This window comes from Balaenoptera ricei, chromosome 15 (genome assembly GCF_028023285.1).
Source record: "Balaenoptera ricei isolate mBalRic1 chromosome 15, mBalRic1.hap2, whole genome shotgun sequence".
NCBI lineage: Eukaryota > Metazoa > Chordata > Mammalia > Artiodactyla > Balaenopteridae > Balaenoptera > Balaenoptera ricei.
The window spans coordinates 46,828,240-46,850,001 of record NC_082653.1 but is presented as its reverse complement, the minus strand read 5'-3'; the positions used below and the strand labels follow the sequence as shown (position 1 = coordinate 46,850,001).

The 21,762-nt window shown below is 40.1% G+C and overlaps 1 protein-coding gene across 2 annotated transcripts in view; it reads left to right on the top strand.

Annotated features, from left to right (window-relative positions):
* Window positions 1-21,762, top strand: part of XRN2 (5'-3' exoribonuclease 2) — a 77,776-nt gene that overhangs the window by 18,919 nt on the left and 37,095 nt on the right. For both annotated transcript variants that reach the window (XM_059898634.1, XM_059898635.1), the window contains exons 4-17: window positions 467-578; window positions 2,100-2,158; window positions 2,235-2,324; window positions 3,083-3,155; window positions 3,300-3,350; window positions 3,834-3,991; window positions 5,360-5,434; window positions 5,521-5,654; window positions 5,754-5,811; window positions 5,895-6,002; window positions 10,287-10,331; window positions 12,006-12,137; window positions 17,679-17,797; window positions 20,974-21,109. In XM_059898634.1, the coding sequence (XP_059754617.1) occupies window positions 467-578; window positions 2,100-2,158; window positions 2,235-2,324; window positions 3,083-3,155; window positions 3,300-3,350; window positions 3,834-3,991; window positions 5,360-5,434; window positions 5,521-5,654; window positions 5,754-5,811; window positions 5,895-6,002; window positions 10,287-10,331; window positions 12,006-12,137; window positions 17,679-17,797; window positions 20,974-21,109 (1,350 nt within the window). The remainder of the gene's footprint in view (window positions 1-466; window positions 579-2,099; window positions 2,159-2,234; window positions 2,325-3,082; window positions 3,156-3,299; window positions 3,351-3,833; window positions 3,992-5,359; window positions 5,435-5,520; window positions 5,655-5,753; window positions 5,812-5,894; window positions 6,003-10,286; window positions 10,332-12,005; window positions 12,138-17,678; window positions 17,798-20,973; window positions 21,110-21,762) is intronic.

Below are 21,762 nucleotides of genomic sequence, written 5' to 3'. Positions count from 1 at the left end.
AAAAGGCTTTTAAGGTCTTGTGAATCCCATTTGGAGACCATCCTTCCTTTTAGTCGTGGACAAAGGGAAGGTCTTCCTGATCCTGGTTCTGTAGAAACCACTCAACTTGCTGTGTGCTGAGTCTTTGAGTAAAGTGAGCTTTCCATCTGGGGTGCCTGAAAGCGTCGTAACCCAGTGGAACTGGCCTTGGGGCATGGACCCTGCAGTATTAAGTGCTGTGGCCTCATAGGATGTTTGTCCTTTTGACATGTCACTCACTCACCTAAGTTCAGCGTTCAAGGTTCTTGGTCCAAATTTAAGCTCCCAGGAACTACTGTCTGTCATGAAAGGATTGTTTGGACATATTACTTAACTTTTCCATTTTAGCATACTATTTTTGTTAAGACTAACGGATTCAAAATAATGTACAGATTTAGTTACGAACATTTGGAACAGTATTATGTCACTGTGAAATACCTGTTTTCAGGCGCCACGCGCTAAAATGAACCAGCAGCGTTCAAGGAGGTTCCGAGCATCCAAAGAAGGAATGGAAGCAGCAGTAGAGAAGCAGCGAGTCAAGGAAGAAATACTGGCAAAAGGTAAAGAACATGCGCCTTGAGGTTGGACTTGTTATCAGCTGTATGCAGACGGGGGTAGGGGTGGAGACTTCTCCTTACAAATAGGTACGGTTTTAATTTAATCAGGACCGCAGGATAGCCAAGGGAAGTTTACGTTGACTGTTGAGGAAAAGTAGTTAATAGAATCGTTTATTCCATTTATAAGCTTGTTCATTTCCAAACTCTATAGTAAACAGGAAACTTGGGAATAAAAGGAGGGAATTCTGGTAGGGAGAGCAAATTGTCAACTTCTATCAGGGCGAGTGCAGCCCTTCAGCTCACTTTTATATATCTGTAAACTAGAAACCCATGAAGAATGCTTCTCACTTCCTTTTTCTGTGGAGGCTGTTAGGAAGCTACAGTTCTGTAAGCATTTTCCTCAAGTCAGTCTTGGTGGCATGCTTGCTGCTTCTCCCAGGAACTCAGGTCTGGATGAGGAGGCCTGGGATGATGGGACCATGTTTCCAGGCTTTCCCCGAGTCATGCACACTCTCACTTTGGGTTGAGGCGGCGGGCACCGAGGTAGTGAGGTGCCCGGGGCTCCCTCAGTTCAGGGAGGGGGTTGTGGGGTGGAATGTGGTCATTTTGGCAGTTCCTCAAAGCCCTGATGGGTCCAGAGGTGGGAGTTGGCTGAGTGTCAGAGAGGAGGACGACCAGGGCCCTGACGCCCCGGGACCGCTTCTTCCAAGACGCCTGTGGGTGCGGTGCGGTGCAGGGCGGTGCTGGCGGGGTGGCTTGTTTGGTGTTTTGTTACATGAGGCAGAATGATAGACCAGGAAAGCCACGATTATTGGTTCAGGATGTTGCATTTGGCAAGTGGAAAAAGAGACATAGTGTAGTTGGCTGAGGCTTATAATTACACTGCCTTTAATGTTATTTTAATTTGCTGGAAGTGTGCAAGTATGTGAGTATTTTAGCTGCAGCTTGTAATTAATACTCTAAAACCTGTTTATATTTATAACAGGTTGTCTTTGCTTTTAGAGATGTCTTCTTTCTTGAAGATGTTGTAAAATATATTTGTGTCTTGAGAAAAAGCTAATCAGTGACATAGAGGAAAAAATAGGATTTCTAAATCCCTCTAGGTGATATAAAGCTCTGATAAACTCAGCATTTTAACCTTGTTTTTCTAAGGCCCCTTCATCTTAAGAACCGTTAGTAGGATCAGAGCCCCTAACCTCTGTGTGTGTATGTGTGTGTGTGTGTGTTTGTGTGTGTGTGTTCTGCTGCCAGGGGCATTAGGAAGAATGTCATAATTTTTATATTTTTATGTAACAATATAGTATCTTTTGTGTACCATGTATTGTTTGACAGTCACGTTAAAGCTTACTTTAAATTTGAGGGGAGGAACCTTATTTTCTTCAGAAAGGGGGATCATTGTTCCTCAGGTGACAACGCTTCTCCTTCTTTTGTATTTCAACTTACTGTTTTTGTTGTTCTGGCCTACTGCTGAATAGTTACCTCACTGTTTATGGGGAGAACAAAGCATTGCCCCTTTTTCTCTAGGTGGCTTTCTTCCTCCAGAAGAAATAAAGGAAAGATTTGACAGCAACTGCATTACACCAGTAAGTAGTCTCATACTTTGCTAGTTATTGCTAACTCTTAAATGATAGGTTAATTTATTTCCTTCTATCATTTTAGGGAACTGAGTTCATGGACAATCTTGCTAAATGCCTTCGCTATTACATAGCTGATCGTTTAAATAATGACCCAGGGTGGAAAAATTTGACAGTAAGTTTCATATTTTTATACTTCAAAAAGATTAAGGTGACGATTTGAGGCTATCCTTTGATACGACTGATATTATTTGTCCTTTTCCCCCCATAAAATACTGGTTGGCTGTTAGAGGAAAGAGAAGCTTCCAGGGTTATTAGAGATGGGGTGCCTTGCACGGTCCAGTTAGAGACAGCTGATTTTCTCTCAGTGCCAATTTCGTACTCTTATCATCACTGCGAAGCCATAAGATGGGACTCGTGATTTAAAATACATATATATGAAAGTCATTTCTGTTATTAGAAATCAAAATACAGCAAGATTAAAGTCATGGGACTGCCTCTAAAGAATGGCTGTGTTCTCCTGAGAATTTAAGCAAAACTTTTATATAATAAAAATTATAATAAGCTTGTTTCCCTATTAATTAGATATGGTACATTAATTTAATGGATATCTCTTACTTACTCTCAGGGCTTATATCGTTCGGTGCGGTATACTTGAGTAGCAGTGAGAAGAGTAGAAACTTGTGAACTGAATCTGTTTTTCAAATGGCTAAGTTTGACACAAACATTTCATTTTTTTCTATTCCAAGTAGTAAGTTTACCGATGAAATAATTTCGATGTCTAACACATGCACACCTAATTAAGAAAAATTTCCAATTAGTAACACTATCTTAATAGAATTATCCCAGTTTATTTTAAGACATTCATTTCTGTTGATTTTTGTGCTGGAAAACTGGGCGTGAGCTACAAATGTTAAAAACTGTTTTTTATAGGTTATTTTATCTGATGCTAGTGCTCCTGGTGAAGGGGAACATAAAATCATGGATTACATTAGAAGACAAAGAGGTAAAATTCACTTATAAATATTTGATTATATGTTCCATTTTAAAAAAGACAAGCCATTGTATAGAAAATATTTGGTAAAATGTGATATTCCTATAGTATAAAATGTATTTACTTAAATATAATATATATTTCCCTTCTCTCTAGCCCAGCCTAACCACGACCCAAACACTCATCATTGCTTATGTGGAGCAGATGGTAAGTTTCTTCTTTGGGATCTGAGTCTCTTGGATTAAACCATAGCAAGTGGATGGGTTGGTGTGTAGTAATGGATTATTTGTGGTTGCCTGGAAATTCTAAAATGCCTTGCTTATTTTATGTGTGAGGGGGAACTAGTATAGAGTTGTTGTTCAATCTGTGATTAACATTCACCTATCTTGAATTTTTGTTGTTGTTGTTACATTTTTTCAACTTTTTAATATGGCCACACATATCTTTAAAATGGAATGTTTCCAAGTGTTGACTCCTGAGTGGTAGTTAGATTCTAGGCCCACATTTCTGTAGGAGATCTTGTTGGCCTCTAGGAAGTTTTAGGCTTTTTGGCTTTGCTGCCTCTGTGTGCTCATTTGGGCTTTTCTTTGCGTTGGTGTCTTGTGTTATGATAATGTCTTGCCTTTGGTTACGGGGTAAGGGTCTTCTAGAGCACTCACTGTTTGCTGTTTTGTTGTTGTTGATTGATAGCTGATCTCATTATGCTCGGCCTTGCTACACATGAGCCCAACTTTACCATTATCAGAGAAGAATTCAAACCAAACAAACCCAAACCCTGTGGTCTTTGTAATCAGTTTGGACATGAGGTCAAAGACTGTGAAGGTTTGCCGAGAGAAAAGAAGGGAAAGGTAAGAACTTCGAGATGGTAGTAGCCTCATTTAAAATTTCTTAATTTTATTTTTTATTGTGATAAAATATTGATATATGTCAATACAACAGAAAATACACCTTTTTAACCACGTTTAAATGTACAGTGCGATGGCATTAAGTATATTTAGGTTGCCTCATTTTAAAAATGGATAAAGAGAAGACAGTGGTTGATTAGATTTTTACCTACTTGCTCCGTTACCCCTCATAGAGATGTATCTTTCAAAGCTCTTTAAAGTAAACACAAATTCACAACCATGCATGAACTCATCCTTTCTACTCCCCACTTTCCTAACACAGCTTGTATCTACATGAGGCTGAGGTCATATAGGTAATAATGCCCATTGCACTTGATTTGTTTGTAGAAGTTATTTGTCTCAAATGGTTATTCTTCTTAAAAGGAACTATAAATCAGGTATGTTAAACTTCTTGGTATTTTTTTTAACGGCATATGTATTTTATTTTATTTATTTAGTTTTTTAAAAAAATTATTTATTTATTTTATTTATTTATTTTTTGGCTGTGTCGGGTCTTAGTTGTGGCACACGGGATTTTTCTGTTGCGGCGCGGGCTCTTCGTTGCAGCACTTGGGCTTCTCTGTAGTTGTGGCGTGTGGGCTCTGTGGTTTGCAGCATGCAGGCTTTCTAATTGAGGCGCGCGGGCTCAGTTGCCCTGCGGCACGTGGGATCTTAGTTTCCCGCCCAGGGATTGAACCTGCGTCCCCTGCATTGGGAGGCAGATTCTTTACCACTGGACCACCAGGGAAGTCCCCTTGGTACTTACTTTTAAGTTACTCCTGGTTTCTACATATTCTGGGTTCCCTTGATTATATCCATTCTCCTTTAAAGGGGTTTCTGTTTTAAGAATATGGTACCTCTTTAAAAGACATGTTGAGTGAAAAAAGCAGGTAAGAAGTATACGTATTCACAGAGAAAGATGAGGCATATACATTAAAATGTTAATATTGGTTGGGTGGAGGTCAAGGTTTGGCAAACTGCAGCTCTCCAGATTTGACGTATGCTAAGAGGGTTTTCTTCGGTTTTTCAAGAGTTGTAAAAACAAAACAAAACATGAAAGAATATGCAACAGAGACCATATACGTCCCGCTCCCCAGGCTAAAATATTTAGTGTCTGGCCCTTCGCAAAAAACGTTGGCCAATCCCTGGTCTAGGTCTGATTGAGGTTATGGGTAATTTTTATTTTTAAAATGGTTTGGTGAGTTCTTTTTTATTTAATACTTGTAATATTGAAGTGGGTCTTGCTTTAGAAAAAGCCATAATGTTTGTGTGGGTGGAGAAAATTCCAGGGTTCAGAGTAGATGTGTTGAGTCTTCATCCCCTTTCTTGCAGCACGATGAACTGGCAGACAGTCTTCCTTGTGCAGAAGGAGAGTTTATCTTCCTTCGTCTCAGTGTTCTTCGTGAGGTATGTAGCAGTGACCCTTGGCATCGGTCCGCTAAACCAGGGTGCCTTTTCATGGCTTTAATGGCAACGTTCCTTCTTGGTTGCAGTATTTGGAAAGAGAGCTCACCATGGCCAGCCTGCCGTTCACATTTGATGTTGAGAGGAGCATTGATGACTGGGTCTTCATGTGCTTCTTTGTGGGAAATGACTTCCTTCCTCACCTGCCGTCCTTAGAGATTAGGTATGTGTGTTTGTGTCAGTCTTCAAACTGTTGTTTTAGCCTTCTTGCCTTTACAGTGCACGCTGGTCCTAATGCATAATGTTTGTTTCCTGGTGGCAGGGAAGGTGCAATTGACCGTTTGGTTAACATATACAAAAATGTGGTACACAAAACTGGGGTAAGTTCACTCTTGAATAATTTCAAAACAGAAGTATTTGCTTTTATAAGAAGATCATTTTACATGTATTTTATCACTTACAGGGTTACCTTACAGAAAGTGGTTATGTCAATCTGCAGAGAGTACAGATGATCATGTTAGCAGTTGGTGAAGTTGAGGATAGCATTTTTAAAAAGAGAAAGGATGATGAGGTAAAGTGTTTCTATTGCAGTAGCTAAATTGCTCCTGTCTCTAATAGGCTGTGATGATCCTGTGATTGTCCTTTTAACCTCTTTGAGTGCGCTGTTAAATCATTGTAGTGTATCAAACACCAATGTAATCACGAGTGGTCAGTGCTTTGATGATTTTATAAAGGCTGTGATGCTTGCTGTGTGGAACTGTGTACTGCACCTTGTGTGAGTTGCATTGTAATTTCTTCTCTCTTAATCTTAATTAAGGTATAAATCCAAACACTTGTCTAATCAATAGGACATGAAATGAGGGTTCCAAAGCTAGAAGAATGCTGGAATTGAACTAGTGTGTTTTATAGGCACTATTTATGCTCTGGACCTAAGAACTCTGTACTCTGGTGGCAGAGTATAGGGGGTCTGGGTGGGATTACATCAGTCAAGGTAGGTGGTTGCAGCTCTGTGTAAGAAATGTAGACATAAAAAAAGGAAAAGTCACAAAGCACTCGGGAATGAGTTACCTGTGATAGGGTGAATGCTTAGGTGAGAAGTCCAGGTTTCTGGCTGGGGTAGTTGGGAGTTCACTGGTGCCATTCACCAAGGTAGCAAGCCCCAGGGGTAGAGCAGGATGGGGTGGGGATAAGGTAGAAGTGAGTTTCATTTTGGAGGTACTGAGTTTGAGGGGCCACAGGACACCTGAGAGGAGAAAAGTCCATGAACCAATCAGATGGATATATGTGGAGCGCAGGTCATAAGTCTTTTGAAAGGAGATTTGAGAACCATTGGCATGTGGGAGATACCTCCCATCATGAGTGTGAACTTGATGTCCCTGGAAACTCATATAGAGTGAAAGTGCCTCCATCAGGAACCTTGAGGAGTGTGGACGTTTAAGGAGAAGGCGGGGCCAGGGGAGGAGGTCCCTAGAGAGAGGAGAAGCCGTCGGTGCTGCCTGAGGCGTCAGAGCGGGATGGACAGGCCCCTAGTCTTCAGCCAGGGCTTGAGATGCCCTCGGGAGCTGAGGGCTGGAGGGGCAGCAGCCTGGAGGCCGAGTGGGCTGGAGGATGACGGGGGGGGAGTCGCCAGGGAGGCCAGCAGCGGGTGAAATGAGCAGAGAGAACGCGGAGGAAATCCCTTAGAGACTGATTTTCTAAAAGTCATATGGCTCTTGTGAGCAAATAGCAACATAATATCACTGCCTTGCTTCACGATTTCCTAACAGATTAAAACATGTCATTGTCTCTGACAAGATTTTATGTTTTCTTCAATTTTGTGTACTGTAGCTAGTGGCCTCTTCTTTAGAACTTTGGGTACCATTTTGTGTAACAGTGAGTGGACTGTAGGCATTCTTTCAAAGCCTTTGGTATTTGATAATCTTCACATGTAAAATTCAAATAACTAACTTTGGGATATCAAATATCTACCAGAACAGCTGTTTTTAACTAAGTCTTCAACAATTACAGTGGCTCCACTTGAACTGCTGCCATTTTGCTTAAGAAATAAACTATGTATACTGTGTACTACTTGGTATAAAAATCTCATGTTAGACAAGTCCTTTTATGTGGCTTTAGCAGACTCTGTACTATTAAATATTGATGGTATTTGGCATTAGAATGGGATGTATAGGATTTGATAGATTGCAGAGTGCTTCAGATTTAAGTATGTCATGTGGTTTCCAGCTGGCCTGGCAGAGAGGGCATTTTACAGCTTTGGATCTTTTTTGGTGTCCTTGACATCATATGATATCTGTTAGCATGGTTGGGCATTGGGGAAATTAATGAACCCTCGGAAATTCAATATAAAAGTATCTGGCTCACTTGGTGGGGAAGTATCTGGGAAATTCAGTATAAAAGTATCTAGGGAAGTGTGTCCACGGCTTTTGACAGATTTCCAAAGGAATTCATAGCACACAAAAAGATTAAAGGTCAGTAAGGTCCATCCAGGTGGACCTGTTCTGCTTACGTAGCCACCTCCCTTAAAAATAGCAAAATAGATAGTAGAATGGGAATACATCAGTATTTGTTATTAAAATTGAACAGTTAGGTCAGAATTGTATAGTTTTTATTTAATGAGTTTTGATGTTTGCCTTTCATCTTGCAAATGTTCATTTATTCAGCAAATATTTCTTGTTTACCGCGTGCCAGGTAGTATTCTGAGTGCTACTGATACAACAAAAAATGAAACAAAAAAGCAGACGAAATTTCTGACCTCATGGAGCTAACATTCTTCTGGGGTAAATGGACAATCAAGACAAAAACGAAGTGTAGTGTGCAGGGTGTTAGAGAGTGCTAAGTGCCATGAAGGAAACTAAAGCAGGGGAGGAAGTGTCTGGGGGGGGTTGCAACCCTAGAAAAGGTGGCTGGAGAAGGCCTCACTGACGGATGGCTTTGAGGAAAGACCTGAAGGATGTGAGGGAGTGAGCCATGCAGATGTGTGTGGAAAGAGCATTTCAGACAGGGAATAGCCCGTGCGAAGGCTCTAGGGCAGGAGCATACACAGGATGTTGAGAACAGCGAGGAACCAGGAGCCACTGTGGTGGGAGCAGAGGAAGCAAAGGGAAGCGAGCAGGAGAAGAGGTCAGAAAGACGATGGATCCGGTAGAGCCCTCTAGGTCATTAACAGGACTTCAGCTTTTCAGTCTGCATCATTTAAGCATAAAAGTGACAAAGATCTGACACGTACTGTAAAGCCATCACTCTAGCTGCTGTATGGAGGTAAAGGCAGAAGCAGCGAGCCCAGTTAAGAGACTCCTTTGCAATAATCCAGGGGAGCCAGCATGGTGGCAGTGAAGGTGAGAATAGGTGGCTGGATTCTGAATGTGTGTTGAAGCAGGAACCAATGGGGGATGAAATCCTAGGTGTGAGAGAAGGAAAGGTGTCAAGAATGACTCTAAGGCATTTTTTCTGAGCAGATGAAAGACGGTCTGGTCTGAGCAGCTGTGATGAGACGACTGGGAGGTGCAGGGCTGGGGGTGGGGTTCTGTTTTGGACACATCAAGCTTGAGATGTGCGGGTGGGGGTGTTGAGTTGGGAGAGGCTCTGGCTGGAGAGTCATGAGATGAGAGGATTCCTTCTGTGAGCGCAGGGAAGTGGGGAGGTCCAAGTATTGGGCCCGGAGGGGTGCCAGCGTTACAGGGACAGTGTGGGGGCTGGGGGGCTGTTGAGTGAAGGCAGCAGCAGGAGTGAAGGAACCAGGTGAGTGTGGTGTCCTGGCAGCCCAGTGCAGAGGGCACCATTCCAGAAGGAGGAGTCGTGGTCAGATAAGAGACGTTTCCTTAACGACAGGGGCAAAGCTTCATCAGAGAAGTGGGTGGTGTTCACGTCTTAGGAGGTTTTCAGGAGTAGGTCACCATGTATCCAGCATTCAGCCCCTCCTGCAGAAAGCACAAAGCTCACATCTCGTTAGGTGTCCTCTTGCGGGTGGCAGTACTCCTTGGAGGGGTGGAAGTGCTGCGAGTAGGGTGACGGTCAGTATAGTACCTGCCGTGGTCACCTTAGCTGTCGTTTCAGTGCCTGGACACTCAACAGAAATGCAGGCGTGGGAGGAGTGCTTTCTGGGGAAAGGGGGCCTTTGAATGGCTCACTTGGTGGGGAGCAAGGTCAACCCTAAATCCTGTCTAGTTGAAACCATGGCTACATTTTGAAAATGAGAGGAGGGAAGAATCAAGGCAGACTGGACACTTTCCTGTGAATTAAGCTGGCCCAGAATAAGCAGTATAGACATCTGAATTTTCTTCCTTCTTTTCGTTAGGTCGACTTGTTGCAATCTTGGTGGGTAGTGTTTGCATAGAGCCCCGCTGCTCTCTTTACCCACTTGTGCCACACATGTGACAGGGTTAGAAACTGTCCAGCCCTTTTTAGGTAATAGAGGCCCATTATTAAATTGTCGTGTTGATTTTTTTTTAATTGTCATCTTGATTATTAACTATCTTCAGCTACAACTTAAAGAATTGTTTTCTTACTTATGTGTATCTTCTCCATTATTGGCAGCCTGTTCACTCCAGGGAAAAACCAAGGGTCCTTGTCATGACTCTTGCATTCTTTCCTGAAATGATGTTAAAAACTACCTGAAAAAAAAATTGAGGAACATTTTAAATTGTATCTAAACTCAATTTAGAATGCTCTCTATCCATCTGCAGTTCTGATAAGCAGCACTTTGAACATACAGTCCATTGCCTGGTTTAATTATGTACCTAGGTTTCTGGGGTCTTCCTTTAAAACTTTAATTGTCTCCCGAATCATTCCTGGTAATGTTTAACTCTTACATTTTTGTGTAATTATTTGACAGAATATGTGGATTTTATACTTTTAGGACAGTTTTAGAAGACGACAGAAAGAAAAAAGAAAGAGAATGAAGGTGAGTTTTAGCTAATATCATAAGACTGGCAATGGTATCAGTTTACGATTTGGGAGGAAGATGTTCATTACAATAGCTGTTTATTCCTTACCGGCTGGGAGTTGGTTAGGGAGGTGGCGCCCACCCAGCTGCCTTCCTACCTGGTATTGATTTTAAAGAAGTCCTTTCTAAGCTCTCTGGAGTCTGAAGGGAAACACTTGATGGGCAGGAAGAGGCAGGTTGCATTTAGCTGTTTAAGAGTTTTTTTTACAATAATCAGATATTGTTTTTGTAATAAAAGCAGTCAACCCTTTGTTTCCCCTTACAAGTCACTATACTCTGTCTATATCTTTGTCAGGTTAATCTTCCTAGAACAAGATACCCGTAGCTTTGTTGTTTCTCTGCTCGGAAATCACCAGTGACTCCTTAGTCCCCTCAGAATCCAGTTCTCTCTCCGTCTGCCTTGCAGAGCGCACCGTGGTCTGGTTGAATTCCGGCCGCCAGCTCTTCCCCTGCTGTCCTCTAAATACACCATGTCGCTCCTGACCCAGAGCCTTGCCCCCCTTTGGCTCCTCCAGAAGGTCCCTACTTCCAGCCCCGCACACCTTGCCTTCTCCACGGCCTCCCTTGCTGCCTCTGCTTGTGGTCCAGGTTGAGCAGTCCTTTCCTTTATCTCTGGTGAATCTTGTCTTCCTTCCTGGGTTTTAAATTCATGGAGTTGAGGGACTGCCTCTTATTACCATATTTTATTGGATTTGAGCAATTTCAGGAACCTAGAAGGGAGAAGAGTAATTTATTGTTGCAGGTAGTTGCCAACCACTTAGATTGGGAGGAGCATATTTGGTTTCTACTTTATTTTTTTTCCTCTTTTTTAATTAATTTTTTAAAATTGAGGTATATTTGATGTATAATATTATATAATCAGGTGATTAGAGTATATTATATACAGTATAGTATATATAATATTGATTCAGTTTTTAAAGGTTATATTCTATTTACAGTTATTATAAAATATTGGCCATATTCCCTGTGTTGTACAATATATCCTTGTAGCTTATTTATTTTATATATAATAGTTTGTACCATATATTATTATTTCCTTTCAGTCAATATCTGTTTTTAAAACATCTGTTTTATCAGTCAGCCACAACCGTCACCTAGTATAGCTATAGTCATAGCTGTAATTAATTGGCAATAAAGAGTTAAATTCTAGCAAGGTGAAGGGTAAATAAAAGCTGTATTTCCTGAGTAGAAATCAAACTCTTGACTTGTTTTTTTTTTACCATTAAGGTAAATGTTATAGTTATTTATTATTTGTTATTTTTATTTGCCTAAAATTATGTCTTGAATGTGTTCAGAAATTGTGAGTAAACGTAGTAGAACAGCCTAATGAGACTTGAATAGTTCCACAGGGAGGAACTGCAAATGACGGGCATTCTCAAACTCTACGTGTATATACCAGAACAGTGAATTATATGTACTTTTAGAGCAAAGTTACTATTACAAACTGTTGTTTACAGGGTAAATTACCATTATATCAAAGTGTAGACAACCCTGTAATGTTAACAGAAATCCATTTTGTCTTTTAAGTGCTTACAGTGGGGACTCTTTCTATTGCCCTCTTTTCTTCCTGTCATCTAACTGTGTTGTGATTTAATTTTAATTTCTACATTCATTTATTTCCATGTATGTTAGAGAGATCAACCTTCTTTCTCTCCTGGTGGAATATTAACCCCTCATGCCCTTGGTTCAAGAAACTCACCAGGATCTCAAGTAGCCCATAATCCGAGACAAGCAGCCTATGAAATGAGGATGCAGAATAACTCTGTAAGTGACTCACTTTTATGTAGCTTTGGAGGGTGGCGACTTACCAGATGCCCCTGTAGTTGTGTGTGAATTTGATCATTTAGCCTGGGGTTGTTTCGTTTTATAGTTTTTCTCAATTTCTTTTGCCTTGAGAGATATTTTTAATTCTATTAAATTCTTTATCAATATGAAAATATCTAAATGATGTGAAAGGAAAGAAAATGCATGTAAATACAGATGGCTAAGTGGCTGCAGTGTCTCTGTAATGCACATGGGCCACAGTGCTTCCCTCTTCCCCCAAAGGTACAGTGGTGATGGTGCTAGAAGCATGAGGGGACATCCAAATGTCTCACGTCTCTGGCATGAGAGACGAGGGAGGGTTTTGCTGCCTGATTTCCCCTTTCCTTCCAGGGATCAGTTATGGGCATTTTGCAGAATGGTATTCCTCAGTCTGTTAAATACAGGTACTCCTTACTGCCTAAGCTTCACTCTCCAGCTCAGTCATAGAATAGATCTGAGTATGTGTTTTAAGGTAGCTCTCACTACCGAACTCAGAATGGATTTGCTTCATGGTATCCCTCCTTATTTGAACTTTGTAATCTAAGCTGCGTGAGCAGATCATTTCAGCCAGCAAGCCTTTACTCTGTGCATGAGCTTCCTGTTGTATTGACAAAAGACCAAGAGCTCAGAGCACGTGGCAAGACAGCAAGCAGGGGTGAGGGAATAGACCATGAACTAACGCACACATACAGCAGATAAAGCTATTGCTTATTTCAGGCTAGTAGGCATGAGAGAGAGAGAGTTTTGTAAAGGGAGAAAAGATACAATGTAAACTTTTACTATGATAGATGCAAGGAAATTGCATAAGTTTGGATATTTAAGTTTTATTTTTCTATTAGTTATCCTATTGATGATAAAATCCCTTATTATAGGGCAATCCTATACGTAGAATTTTTGCCATATCAAGAGACTGATTGAATTTATATTCCCATAAATTCACAATTAGAAGTTTTAGGACCTTAGATTTGGAATTTGAGAAATGAGGTTTTGCATCTCCCAAGAGAAGAAGACTGCCTTTCTATTGTGTTTTTTTTGTTCTGTTTGATTTTTGTTTTCTTTTTCTTTTTTTAATTTTTATTTTATACTGGAGTATAGTTGATTAACAGTGTTCTGGGACTTCCCTGGTGGCACCAGGGAAGAATCCACCTACCAATGCAGGGGACACAGGTTTGAGCCCTGGTCCGGGAAGATCCCATATGCTGCAGAGCAGCTAAGCCCGTGCGCCGCAACGGCTGAGCCTGTGCTCTAGAGCCCCTGAGCCACAACTACGGAGCCCACTGCTGCAACTACTGAAGCCCGCGCACCTAGAGCCCGTGCTCCACAGCAAGAGAAGCCACCGCAATGAGAAGCCCGCGCACCACAACAAAGAGTGGCCCCCGCTCGACGCAACCAGAGAAAACTCGCATGCAGCAACGAATACCCAATGCAGCCAAAATAAATTAATTAAAAAACAAAACAAAACAAAAAAACCAATGTTCTGTTAGCTTCAGGTGTACAGCAGAATGATTCACTTGTATATAGTTGGCCAAAAAGTTCCTTTGGTTTTTAAGTAAAAATAAAAGCACATTTTAAATTTTCACCAAGAACTTTATTGAGCAATGTATTCACTGTTTTGTTCCACTACCTTCTGCCGTTTTTCAGGCAACTTTATAATTCCATTTTCCCAAAACTTTTTATCTTTTTGAGCAAAGAACTGTTCCAGGTGCCTTTTACAGCCTTCCGGGGAATTGAAATTTTTTCCATTAAGAGAATTTTATAAAGACCAAAATAAATGGAAATCCACAGGTGCAATGTCTGGTGAAGAGAGCGGATGACTCAGAACTTCCCAGCCAAGTTGTAATAGTTTTTGCCTGGTCATCAAAGAAACATGCGGTCTTGCGTTATCCTGATGGAAGATTATGCGTTTCCTGTCTCTTTTCCGGACGCTTTTCGTCGAGTGCTGCTTTCATTTGGTCTAATTGGGAGCAATATATGTTGGAATTAATCGTTTGATTTTCCGGAAGGAGCTCATAATAGAGGACTCCCTTCCAATCCCACCACATACACAACATCACCTTCCTTGGATGAAGGCTGGCCTTTGTTGTGGTTGGTGGTGGTTCATTTCACTTGCGCCACAATCTCTTCTGTTCCACATTATTGTACAGAGTCCACTTTTCATTGCCCATCACGATTTGTTTTAAAAACGGAACGTTTTCCTCACGTTTCAGTAGAGAATCACATGTGGAAATACAGTCAAGAAGGTTTTTTTCACTTAATTTATGTGGAACCCAAACATCAAAGTGATTCACATAACCAAGCTGGTACAAATGATTTTCAGTGCTTGATTTGGATATTTTGAGTATGTCTGCTATCTCCCGTGTGGTATAACATTGATTGTTCTCAGTTAATGTCTCGATTTGTTTGCTAACAACTTCAACTGGTCTACCCGACTGTGGAGCGTCATCCAGCGAGAAACCTCCAGCACGAAACTTCGCAAACCACTTTTGACACATTCGATCAGTCACGGCACCTTCTCCATACACTGCACAAATCTTTTTTTGCGTTTCAGTTGCGTTTTTGCCTTTCTTGAAATAATAAAGCGTAATATGCCAGAAATATTGCTTTTTTCTTCCATCTTCAATATTAAAATGGCTACACAGAAATTCACCGATCTTGATGTTTTTTTTAAATACACACTGATGTGACAGCTGTCACAATACAATCTAAGAAAATTGTTTCGGACTTCCCTGGTGGTCCAGTGGTTAAGAATCTGCTTGCCAGTGCAGGGGACACGGGTTCGATCCCTGGTCCAGGAAGATCCCACATGTTGTGGGGCAGCTAAGCCTGTGCGCCACAACTACTGATCCCACGCTCTAGAGCCCACAAGGTGCAACTACTGAGCTCACGTGCCACAACTATTGAAGACCACACGCTCTGGGGCCCACGTGCTGCAACTACTGAAGCCCGCGTGCCTGGAGCCTGTGCTCCACAACAAGAGAAGCCACTGCAATGAGAAGCCCACGCACCGCAAAGAAGAGTAGCCCCCCGCTCACCTCAACTAGAGAAAGCTGCGTGCAGCAACAAAGACCCGACGTAGCCAAAAAAAAAGAAAATTGTTTCAAATGAAGTTAAAGACAACTAAGCGCTACTAGAGCCATCTTAATGGAAGAAGACCAACAAACGTTTTGGCCAAACCTATACATGTACATGTATCTATTCTTTTTGGTTTTTGTTTTCTTATACAGAGTGAGATGTGGAGGGTAAGTGAAAGGGATTGCAGTGAGACACTTGAGTAGGACAGAAAAGGCTGATGTCCATCATTTAAGATCATAGTGACTACAGTCCCCACAGAGTGGAACTGAAAGTGACTGGCATTCTCAAACACCATACTGATGATAGAATGCTTTTTTCTTAATGTCAGGGAGGCAGTAGGTTTAAACTTTGTCACCTGTGATTGCCCTGAGAAGGATTGCAATATTACAGTCAGACTCCACAGAACCAGACCCACTGTTGATTAGTAACGTCTCCCATGGGAGTGAGAGTGGAGAGGTTGGTGTTTACGTTGCTTATTTGATCCTGTATTAATTCCTCTTGACACATTTATTTCTTTTGGAGTCTTTGCTAAGAGGGATTTTCATCTAGAATGTTCTGAATTTAAAGTAATCATGAAGCCATATTACCAGTTCATTTAAAGATGGCCTTTAAAGTTATGGATTTTTGCTCTTTTGGCGTGTTTTTGTTTATTTTTGTTTATTGATTTTTTGAGCTGTTTGGGCATGTTAGTCTGCAGTACTTGACCAGTGTCTGCTGATGGTCAACATTGTCAGTGTTTTATCAGATGGCATCTGTTTCTTCATAAATATGTGTTTTTAATTTTTGCATTCTGAAGTATGGTTTCATTGTATCTGCAGCCATTCTCAATTTAACAGAATATGATTACAAAGCAGCTTTTAAAAAAAAATTTCATGACTTGTTATGAATCTGGTATGTTTCGGAAGGAATCCTTTTGTTGGTAGAGGGAGAGGAGAAAAGAGCAGTGGGGGGGGGGGTTAGCATTAAAGAGCAGACACCCGCCTTTTGTGTTTTCCTTGAAGATATATTACTTTTGTTATCTAAAGATGGAATTTATATTTTGTCAGTTTGGGAAAGTTTCCTTTTTACCCAACTTCCTCTCATAATTTAATCCAAATGGATTAGTGTGGGGTTTAAAAATAAAAGTGATGACTTAGTGAGTCAGGTGTGCTATTGATCTGTCACATGTGGTGTTTCGTTTAATCCCGGCAGTAATCTGTGAAGATGAGAACAGTAGCATCCCCAGTTCAAGTTGAGGCTGACAGGTTGAATAAATTGCCCAAGGCCATGCACCGAGAAAGGCTGGTTTGGTATTTCAAACTCAGGTCTGTCTGACTGAAAATACCCATCTCATTTTCCCAGTGCAACAGTGCCTTCCTGGATTTATTTTTTTACTGGGTTTTGTGAGGGGTTTTGGACAGTATTGGCCATACAGTATCATGGGTAAAATTGATACTATACATTTTTAAAAGGAAAGTGTTATAAGCTCTATGTGAAATATAATTTTGCTTTGTTGTAACAAACTTTCTTAGCCTGTGGTATGAACTACCTTTATGCTAATTATAGTATCAACAAAATAGCCTCCTGAGCTCTCAATTTAAAAAATTCAGTTTACTCAAAATATCTAATATATTGTGAATAATAAGAACAAAACCTCTACTATGAAAACCTTTTTTGCCACTTATGTTTTTGGTCATTTAACATAAAACTAAAGTTGCAGAAGACTTTAACTTTTTAGTTAAAATTAAAATACTCTAGGGTGTGCCTATCTTCATTGAGTTAAGTACAAAGGGAAGAGATAATACTGAATTTAAAGTGGTATCCAAGTCTTTGAAATACTAATAAGATGTGCATTTTTCTAAGATGACCAATAGATTTTTATTTGTACATTGAATTTTAAAATAGTGTATGTAAAATAATTTACAGTTATCTGGCAGAGTCTTATTACTAAACTATTGCTTTCCAGAGTGGTTATACTAGGTTGAACACATACCATTTAACTTCATTTTCACCAGCTTGACTATTTTATGTATTATTAATTTATATATTTATCTTTTTCCCCCTTTACCGTTTTGCTGTTTGATTGGTGGAAAGCGATCGTGAATTCATAAGATCAGCGAATCACCAAAGAAAAGAAATATTTAAGTATTAATTTTTTAAATTTATAAAATTAAATTGTTCTTTTTTCTTCTGAAGCAGTTTTTACCCTAAGAATGTTCAGATTCTTTTGAGTTTAAGCATAGGAAGCTTGGTACCATATTACTCTTTTTTGGGGAAGTGCAGTAGTCCAAGATCAGTCTTTGTGCTTTCAAAATACGTTTACCAATATCTATTTTAACAGCCTTAAAAAATGTATTACCGTGAAGCATGGTGGTAGTAGCAGTTGGATGTAACTTCTTATGTGAAATGAATAATTAAGTCCTTCCTCTCTAATGTCATAATTGTCTGCAGAGTCCTTCAGTGTCTCCTAATGCGAGTTTCACTTCTGATGGCTCCCCATCTCCGAGAGGAGGAATTAAGCGAAAAGCGGAAGACAGTGACAGTGAACCTGAGCCAGAGGATAACGTCAGGTGAAGCCATTTTTTGGTAGCACTTTGTTAGCAAATTGCTGAAATAGAGGCGGTCTAATTAATGCTATATTAGCTCAGAGCAGCAGTGCCTTCAGATGCTTGCCTGTGATCTTTTTATCCACCAGTAATTAATGTGGAGGGTTAGAATAGTCAGTAAATTCCAGTGAGATATGTAAGCTATAGCTGTTAAACCTAAGTATCTAGATTAGTATGCAAGTTTTCGTCCTCCAAGCCACTTTTCCCCCTGAGAGCAGGCGCTAGATGGGCTAAGCATGAGGTGTTTAGCTCTGACTATGTGATCTGAAGGTCACTGTGTGGAGATTACATTTTCAAGCTGCTTAACCCAGAAAGTTCAGTTACACTTGGATACTTGATATAGTTTGCTTTAATCTTCTTAGTTGAAAAGTTTCTTCCTCAAGATGAAATATGTAGAACTTATTTGGTTAAGAAATACGTATATTTTTAAAAACCACAGACTTGTATATGCATAGTTATATTTCATGACAGAGAAGTTTCCCTGTAGCTGTATACTTATCATTTATTTTATTTTTTAAAAATAAATAAATTTATTTATTTATTTATTTTTGGCTGCATTGGGTCTTTGTTGCTGCACGCGGGCTTTCTCTAGTTGCGGTGAGCGGGGGCCCCTCTTCATTGCGATGTGCAGGCTTCTCATTGTGGTGGATTCTCTTTGTTGCAGAGCACGGACTCTAGGCCCGTGGGCTTCAGTAGTTGTGGCACACGGGCTTCAGTAGTTGTGGCTCGCGGGCTCTAGAGCTCAGGCTCAGTAGTTGTGGCGCACGGGCTTAGTTGCTCCATGGCATGTGGGATCTTCCCGGACCAGGGCTCGAACCCGAGTCCCCTGCATTGGTAGGCGGATTCTTAACCACTGTGCCACCAGGGAAGTCCCATACTTAACATTTATAATAGGAAACTTTGACTCTTTAATTTGTCCAGAAGTTGGAGATCATCATATAATAAGATTAACAGCCTCTCCTGTGATTAAATCTAGGTTTGAATCCTGGGCTCGAAGTGCAAAAGGCCAACAGCCTTAATAAATGTAACTCATTAAGAATTTAGCAAAAATGATATAGTTCAAAGTTAAGCAAACAATGGTGGTCCATATCTCGTGCTTCTTATATAGGATGTGGATGGTGTGTTTATAATTAGAAATGTTCTTTGATGTTAGATTCTAATATCTGTGATGACTGGTCATCGAACATTTACCTGACCTGAGTTTTTATCCTATGCTTCTATAACAATGGATTTCCTCTTAGAGTGTCTTTTGTTTTACTATGAGGTCATCATGATCAATACTAGCTTAATAGTAAACTTGATTTATTTCGTACTTTATTATTTAATTCAGGTGCTGGGGATAATCAAGGTAGAAATGCTTGTCAAGGAATGCTTGGCATTCTTAGCATTTATTTTGTTCATATTTTCTGTAAAATGGTGATAATCCACATTATGGATAGAGGATAGTTCTCCTGATTGATTTCTGTGAATCCTTTGTGTATGCGGGAAATTAAAATTGGTAATGTGTGCGGGTTTCCCCCGAAAGTAGAGGGGGCCTATGAAACCTTTCAGAGCCGAAATGGCGTAAAGAGGCAGTTACCGTAGGTCACATCTTGCTGCACAAAATAAATGGAGATAAAGCCCAGATGCTCACAGACACAGCTCACAGCTCTGGCGGCAGATGCTAAGGCGCTGAGTGTGATTCCTGGGGAAGGGGCTGGCGGGGCCACTCTTGCTCCTGGGGTGCATGCTGAAAACAAACGTGCTAAACGAGATTCCCACTTTCTGCCTTTTTTTTTTTTTAAGCGAAATCTCTGTATTTCTTTCGATTAGAGAAAACAGGTATTAATGGGGGTCTTTTGTAAAAGCAAAGTGGTGTAAAGTGAACTTTTGAAAAGCAGGACATACCTGTATTCTGAAACATGACTGCAGTTAATTTGTAAGATCTGGCACATGGTAGAAAATGGCCTTACTGTAGAATCATCTTGATGTTCTTGATCTGTCCTGATTAAAAAAAAATTTTTTTGGCTTCTTTGTGTTCCTTCAAGAAAATGTTTTAATCTCTCGGAGAATGAGAAATGAGTACTTTGTGGTTCTTCACGTTGTATTTTCAGTGATTAATGATAACTTAGTGAATTAATTGACCTGCTTCTAAGTTTTACCAGAACATACATACATACGTGTGTACATGTGCATGCGTGTCCTTCTCTTCAACTCTTAGCTCAAAGAGGCCCAAGCATAGGGAGCGTAGGTTAGGTATACACATGATTTCTGCCTGGTTTCTAGATTATTCTTTTATAAATCACTTTTTACCTTTAAAAGAATTACCCATGCAAATCTTTTTTTTTTAAGGCGTTTAATTGACTTTCTCTGTACAGTTTAAATATATTTTAACAAACTGAGGAACTTGAACTATATAAAAATATCTACAGCAAATTTTAAAGTGTAGTTTTAGGGACTTCCCTGGTGGCGCAGTGGTTAAGAATCCGCCTGCCAATGCAGGAGACGTAGGTTCGATCCCTGGTTTGGGAAGATCCCACATGCCACGGAGCAGCTAAGCCTGTGCACCACAACTACTGAGCCTGCGCTTTAGAGCCCATGAGCCACAACTACTGAGCCCACGTGCCACAACTACTGAAGCCTGCGAGCTCTAGAGCCTGTGCTCCGCAACAAGAGAAGCCACTGCAATGAGAAGCTCACGCACTGCAACGAAGAGTAGCCCCCACTCGCCGCAACTAGAGAAAGCTTGCGCGCGGCACCGAAGACCCAATGCAGCCAAAAAGTTAATTTAAAAAAAGAAATGTAGTTTTAGCATTATTCCACAATCAAAAAGCATGTAAAACAGTATGAAAATTTGAGCAAACAAGTGTGCTGTATCTACTTTATTAGCATAAGTGATTATTCTTTTTTTAAATGTAGTTTTATAATGATCTTACTGGAATCAGTGTTTGAGTTTTTGATGTTTAACTGTCTTTAAGTTGGTAATAAATCCTGTGAAAGTGGGCTTTTTAGAAATAGTTAAATGAAACCGTGTTTGTTAGCATTACTGTTTATTAACTCATTTACATTTCACCTGGACATTAGTATAAATTGATTTGGTGATAAACAGGTAGACAGTTACCATATTAATTCAGCATACACTGGCTTTGCCTCGTTTGTAGGTTATGGGAAGCTGGTTGGAAACAGCGGTACTACAAGAACAAATTTGATGTTGACGCAGCTGATGAGAAATTCCGACGTAAAGTTGTGCAGTCTTACGTTGAAGGACTCTGCTGGGTTCTTCGATATTATTACCAGGTACAAAGAGAATATTTTCCTCTAAACCTCTAGTTAGTCATTTTAGGAACATAATTTCTATAATAATATGTATTATTGAGCTGTATTCTGAGATTAAACCTAGACTTTTTTTTAAGCTTCCTATTTAGAAATTCATTACTTTGAATAATATTTGTTTCTAAAGCTCCTGAGGTGTTAATATATAAACAAAGCTATTTTTTTGTTGTGTCAAAAGATTTCAACACCAGGGAGTATGGTTGAGTATACTTTGTCTTTCAGATGACTAAAGTGTAGTGTTTTTTTAATTGGAATAAAAAATAACTGAGGAACTAATAGATAGTCACTAAATGACTGAAAAAAGGACAAAGCCTGGAAAATACTAGTAAGAATTTGAAAGCAATTTGAATGATACCATTTCCTCTGTATAACGTAGTGATGTTACTTGAAGTGCTTTCTAATTGGAGTCATCTGTATCTGACTTAAAGCCTTTGATAATTGGGATGTCAGATTGATGAGAGGTTAGGTAGACATGGGAATTGTAACACAGATATTTAATATCTGGTTTTGTGCTCGGAGAGTGAAGCAAGTTCAGTTTGTTGTGTGATCTGAAATTAGTAAGTAGAAAGTAATTTAATGTGCTGAGTATCAACTATAAAATATTTTAATTTCATGTT